This window comes from Ammodytes marinus (genome assembly GCF_949987685.1).
Source record: "Ammodytes marinus genome assembly, chromosome: 1".
NCBI lineage: Eukaryota > Metazoa > Chordata > Actinopteri > Uranoscopiformes > Ammodytidae > Ammodytes > Ammodytes marinus.
This window is the reverse complement of record NC_137230.1, coordinates 32,800,764-32,807,400: the sequence shown is the minus strand read 5'-3', so window position 1 is coordinate 32,807,400 and position 6,637 is coordinate 32,800,764. Positions and strand designations below refer to the sequence as shown.

The 6,637-nt window shown below is 41.6% G+C and overlaps 1 protein-coding gene across 1 annotated transcript; it reads right to left on the bottom strand.

The window, feature by feature from the left end:
* Nucleotides 1-1,089: 1,089 nt before the first annotated feature.
* irx3a (iroquois homeobox 3a) lies at nt 1,090-4,735 on the bottom strand. The gene is made up of 2 exons (XM_080030992.1): nt 4,243-4,735; nt 1,090-3,574 (listed from the first exon to the last, which is right to left on the bottom strand). The coding sequence occupies exons 1-2, from the start codon at nt 4,459-4,461 to the stop codon at nt 2,435-2,437; spliced, it is 1,359 nt and encodes a 452-aa protein (XP_079887118.1). The 5' UTR covers nt 4,462-4,735; the 3' UTR covers nt 1,090-2,434.
* Nucleotides 4,736-6,637: the final 1,902 nt, after the last annotated feature.

Here is a 6,637-nt window from a genome sequence, read left to right as displayed (position 1 = left end):
ATGTAAAGGTTTGAGACTACAAATAAAAATATAATACATGTTTGCTTCTTGATTCATTTAAAAGCAAGTCTTTTGATTATTTTAAGCAGATGTACCGCGTTTGTATGAGATGAAACCAGAGCAGTCAGGCTTGAAAACGCATTAAAAATGCATGATATTGTGACAGGTTTGTACGAGCAAAATATTACTATCGAATTTTACACCACCTCTGATAATCAATATAAATTAGGATGGACCACAGAAAAAAAAAAAAACTGAGACTCTATGATCAGCGTGTGTGTGTGTGTGTGTGTGTGTGTGCAGCAGAGACGGCCGACTGCAAGTGACTGTAGAGGGAGCTCCAACACTAAGTTTACATAAACTTCCTCTGATAGGGGCTCACACATGCAAATGATCCTATCACGGCCGAACACAATAAATGATGTTATTATTAGTTATACAGCGACGATGTATTACAATTAAACCACAGTTGGGTTGAGGGAAAAAAAATATGATAAATGTGCATAGAAAAAGCATTGCAAATTGAGCATGATGAGATGTGGGAGTTGCACTGCAAAGCTCAAAATCCATCTTTAGGATCAGCTGAGCCACAAACGGCCATCTAACAGTATTTTATTACCTAAAGTCTCTTCATAGACCGTATAATTTCAGACGAAAAAATTAATGAAATAATTATTCATTTTAATACGACCGCTACGCCTCTATAGGGATAATCCCACAACATTAATATCCAAATGTATGCCGCAATACTGGCTAATTAGCCTTAAGTCCCTCCACTACAAAAGTGTGATAAATCCCTCTCGAATATTTACTTATCACGGAGGATGAAGTCTTTGCCTCGGGCTGTCCACTAAGACACACACACACACACACACACACACACACACACACACACACACACACACACACACACACACACACACACACACACACACACACACACACACACACACACACACACACACACACACACACACACACACACAAAACCCAGCAATGCATTCTGCACAGCACAATAACAGCCACCATCAAAAGCAGCTGTCAAAATACCTCGGCCAAAAACCAACAATTTCTTTTTTTTAAAGTTGCAGCAGTTCATTTATTAGCCAAAATATAGACTTTCTTGTACAATTTGGTTCACAAGTATGTACATATTCTTAACTTTATATACAAAACATTTGAACATCAAATCCTCACAGAACTTACAAAAAGAAAAAGAAAAAAAAAACTCACAGACTACAGGTTCATACATTATTACATTAGCAGTTTTACACAGGACATGCTTACAATGTAAGTATACAGAGATGTATTATTCTTATTTTACATTCCATATTCAAATTAAAAGAAAACGAAACAAGGAGGATGTGTGTGAGGGGTTATGGAGAGGAGAGGCCTGAAACAAAACACAGGGGTAAGAAAAAAATGTGGTGATCTAAAAAAAAATTAAAATAAAAAAAACACTAATAATAGCCTGATGAAGAGCTAAAACACAAAGTGATATAAAAGTGACAATTGCCTTTCAAATAAAGGAGCCTGCAGTGAATTTGCATTGAGCTCATTTGCATGACCAAACAAGTAAGTGTAACATAGGCCTTGACGAAATAACACAAGCGCACACACGCACACACACACACACACACACACACACACACACACACACACACACACACACACACACACACACACACACACACATAGGGGATAAAACAAATCTTAGAATGAAAGCTAATTTGGGTAAATAATATGGCGTTTAAAAAAAGAAATTTTGATATGGCATCAAAAAGTAAATTCCCAGAAGTCATTAACTGACAGGCTCCTTATCTTTGAACTGGGTGGAAAGCTGTTTTTAACAACTCTTTTCTCTTCATCCAAGGCACTATTTCTCTCTGAAATTGTGGCAATGAAAATTTAAAAAAAGCATTCATTGAACTGCCTTTTTTTAAATGTTATTATCAGAGCACACTCTGGGTTGCAGTACAAATTTAGTGATGAAAACTAGCTTGCTTAATGGGCTGAGGGATTTATGTAAACACGTGGGCCTTAATATTAAATGGACGCAACGATATCAAATAAAGGAAGGACTGGGGCACAAACAATTAAGAACAGTTTTCACCCAACTCTACATTTGATTTTTTTTTCTTCCTTAAATGCTCTCTGATAAGGTTTCCACCTTGGACAATTTCAAAGCAATTTCTCTGACACACACCCATACACACGCACACACTCTTAAACACTCACACACTCTTACACACACACTGTATTCTGTAAGCTATAACATTGTAACACTGTTCATTTGTGTGGCATAGAAAGAAGAAGAAGAAAAAAAATCCATGAACAGGCAAAAGAAGGCGAAAGGATATAGAAATGAATGACGGGCACATGGACTAGTAGTGTCTTTGTCTTTTTTTCGTATAGTTATTTATACATGCGCGTCTCAGTGTCGGGGACATGTACCTGTGACTGGCGTCTCTGAACTATGACTCTTGTCCTCCGTGTGCCTGCTGCTGCTGTAGAGGGCCAGGCCGTTGGCGGTGGCCTGGTTCGCCAGTCCCAGGTAATGATTAGAGTTCAGTAAAGCCAGCTGGTGCGCCGAGAAGGCTCGGTTCGTCCAGTTCTGGATTTTTCCAACGGGACAAGAAGAGATAAGTCTGTGGGGGGCGATTATGGTCTGATGGTGGGCCACTGCGGCGGTGTTGTTGGGCCCTGCGGAGTGGTGGCTGCCGTTCATTTGCGGCGATTTACGCGGATTGTCTGGGGCCGTGGCCGTCTCTGCCAAAGACCAGATTTTGGGCTTGTTCTGGGCCGGGGCTGTGGGGTTATTATTGTTCTCTGAGGGCGGCGAGCTAACACCTGACCCCGGGTTCAGTTTGTTAAGAAGAAGCGGCTCCCCGTTCGCTTGGGACGCTTTGGTGTCCAAAGAAGAGTGATTATGATGAAGATGGTGATGGTGGTTATGGTGGTGGTGACTGTGGAAGTGCTCCCTTTCTCTCTCTAAGTCTTTCCCCTCTTTGCCATGCACGGCCTTGAGAAACCTCGGGTCGGGCCCTTGTAAATCCTCATAGCCGTCCGAAATCTCCGAGTCACTCCTGCTGCCGTCGAGCTTATGGTCTGAGTGCAGGTCATCCTGGTCGTCCAGGTCGTCCTTGTTCTCGATATTCTCCGTGTCGATGTTCTCCAGGTCAATCTCCTCCTCGTCCTCCCGCTTGTCGCCCTCCTCTCCCTCGTGGTCGCTGCTGTAAACATTCCCCTCTTCGTCGGTGCGGTTCCTGGGGGCCCACGTCATCTTGTTCTCCTTCTTTAGCCGTCTCCGGGCGTTAGCGAACCAAGTGGAGACCTGGGTGAGGGTCATTTTGGTGATGATGGCCAGCATGATCTTCTCGCCTTTGGTGGGGTAAGGGTTCTTGCGGTGCTCGCTGAGCCAGGCCTTCAGCGTGCTGGTGCTCTCCCTGGTGGCGTTCTTGGGTCTGGACGGGTCACCGAACTGGTACTGGCCGTAGGGGTAGAACGCAGGGTGGTGGTGCGCAAAGCCTGGGTGCTGGACACCGGGGCTGTCTTTCAGTTCATATTGAGCGTTCTAGATGAAAAAAGGACAAAGAATCAAAGAGTCAGATAGGATTTATGAGGCTTAAAATATTAATGCCATATGGATACTTTGTGTCTGGATTCATCTTCAGGATAAATACAGCCGTGACAAGTAGGATTTACAGCGATAAAACAACAATGGGTTTAGTTTTAAAGTGTAAACAAACAAAGCGGTTAGCCTGGTGTATGTATATATATATATATTTTATCACAACACAAATAGTTATTTATGTACCACAAGTTTCAAAACTGAATGAAAAAATGTACTAACACATTTAAACAGACACATTTCCAGGGACGAGATATTACTTTTACGCACGTATTCTACACTTATTCACGATGGCTGCACCTCTCACTGAGCATTGCAACACTGTCCTAACTCCTTTGCTATATCTCTTTCGGGTAAATTATGTGCTAACGAAAAGCCCCAAAGGCACAGCCCGTTAATGTGTCACTTTTTTAACCACTTTCAACTGAATTTCACAAACGATTCCAGCGGCGAAGTTCACCGCGCGCTCTCATAAAGTTTAGACTCAAAAAAGTGCTGTGAACCTCTCCAACAGGCCCGTGGGATTTAGTTAAAGAACAAAAATAAATAAAAAATAGGTTTAATAAAAAATAAGTTATGGAAGAGTTAAAGAGAGAGCAAGAGGGACTCACCAATTGATTGAAAATGGATATATCGTTCGAGTAGGGCAGGAAGGCTCCGTAGCCCTGCGCTGCTGCGGCGAAAGGAGATCCGTACATAGAGGAGAGGACGTTGGAGAGTGCGCCAGACGGACTGAGCTCTGTCCCGGACCGGGCATTGCTTGCGATCCCCTGGCGCTCCGGAGGGTATATCGGTCGGATGTACTGATATCCCAGCTGAGGGAAAGACATGGTGGTACAGCGGGGAAAAGGGGGAAAAAGTCTGCTGCGGTCACACAAAGCAAGGGAATTGCCTCGATATCCACTTTCTTACAGTGCGAGCATGTGAGCAGCAACAAAAGGGTGCAAAGCCAGGGAAAGTCTATATTTCCTCGGGAAAACAGCCAGTGTAAACGATCCGGTTGCGCCACCTTATTTCTTCCACTTCTTCCACTTCTTCTTCTTCTCCTGCTTTCCACCCTCACTTCCCTATTGATCTGGATGGACTAAGGTCAGGTCCTTACAGATTGCTTTAGATTATTGGGAGTCCCTTGCTCAGATTGACATTTCTAGTCGTTTAGAAGCCCCTCCTATTTCTCAAATCTCACCCTCTCATATACACCGCGCACACACCAAACACGCCTGCTTGCCTCTCTCTCTCTCTCTCTCTCTCTCTCTCTCTCTCTCTCTCCCTCGCTCCCTCCCTCACTCAGATAAGTGCACTGACGTCGCGAGCTCCTATTTGAATGGAGTTTCAAACCTCTTTTTATGGCTCGCCAATCTATTTCGTTTGTTATTTGTCTGCGTCTGTACTACCACGTTTTTTTTAGTGTTAATGCACACTTTTGGCCATTTGCACAACAGTGAGCATTTCGGTGTCAGTGACTGATTAACTTATTTTTTTTCTTTTGTAGTCTATTCTTGTTGTCTGCAGTTTCCTTGTGACGTCGAAACTTTATTCTTCAAACTGGGAGACTCGCCATAAAGAGGACATGGGTTGGAAAAAATAATAATACGTTAAATACAACTTTTTTCGTACATAAAAAAATAAAAATAAAAGTAGAGTTTACGCATACGTCTGTGAAGTGAAATACACATTAATAAAACAAAATCCTAATTGCCAGTGTCAAACATACGTAAATCACAGGCAAAAAATAATAATAATTAATAATTAATGTGTTTGTAACTACTGTCTTTGGTCATGCTTTCTAATGACCAGGATCACAGGCTACACACACCTTTTTTTGTTTTAATGTATCGCACCAACACTGGGGAGCGAGCTGTGTGTTCTCACACCGTCCGGGCTTTTGGAAGTGTTTTGGGCTCTCGCTGGTGGCAGCAGAAAATCGAGTCATTTCATTCATTAATTTAAGACATCAAACGGGTCGCATGTAGCCACTTGACATCAAAGGCAGAGCTGATGATAGGCGCATTACACTGTTAATGAAGACTAAGTGTAAAGCAGCAACAGTGATACGTAATAAACATTTGTTAGTGGATTGGGGCTGGGAAGATGTTTATTCTGAGAAACAGCACTCTGATTCCAATAAGCAAGAGTCAAATAAATGATTTATATAAACAGTAAATAAACATTATGGCTATAAACAACCGCCATAATAATTATAATACAAATAAAAATAATCGTAAATAAACAGAATAAAAAGCAGAAGTCAATACATAATTTAATTATTTAAAATAAAGTATTTTAATCCACTATAAAAAACAAACCAATCGTCCATCCGGACAGTCTGAAATCCGTTTTGATAATTTCGAGGCAACCTGATGTTTCATGTAAATAATACGGATTAAAAACTAAACAAGGGAGTCAGAATTGAATTTCCATGAATCAATACGCAAGAGTGTGTTAGGGACAACCTTAATCGCATTTCAACCCCATTTTGTACCAGCATCTGTTTTGTTAATCGTTTGCAAAACAACTGCAGGAGGCTGAATTATTATTTCACGCACTTTATATTTGAATTTGCTCCTAAAGTCTTAATGTATTATTGACAGCGGGATGAAATCTCATCAATCTGAGTTTAGGTTTTGATAATGCGATCCGGGTTTCCAAGAACTAGCAACTTGTATTTATTTAAACCTTTAATCTTCTTTTCAAGCAGATAGTTATCATTGTCTGGGAGGGATAATCGCAGCTATAATTTCTTATATAGAGCTACCCCATAAGCATACGCCTTGTTTCTGTAAAAAAAAAAAAAAGAAAAAAAAACTCTGTCCTGAATCTTTGTGTGTGTGTTCTTCACCGACATCCACCCCAACCCGGATTATGGGGTTATTAATTACAGCGGCTTGCTGGTGCCATCCGACCGGAATGGTAATCACTACATAGCAGTCAATAGCAGCACACACTCACACACTCAAAACACACACTCACTCACACAGAACACACACACACACACACACACACACA

Coding starts and splice junctions, on each gene's coding strand:
- irx3a (XM_080030992.1), bottom strand. CDS start 4,461: ATGTCTTTCCCTCAGCTGGGATATCAGTACATCCGACCGATATACCCT. Junction 3,575..4,242: donor TATCCATTTTCAATCAATTG/GTGAGTCCCTCT, acceptor TTTTTCATCTAG/AACGCTCAATATGAACTGAA.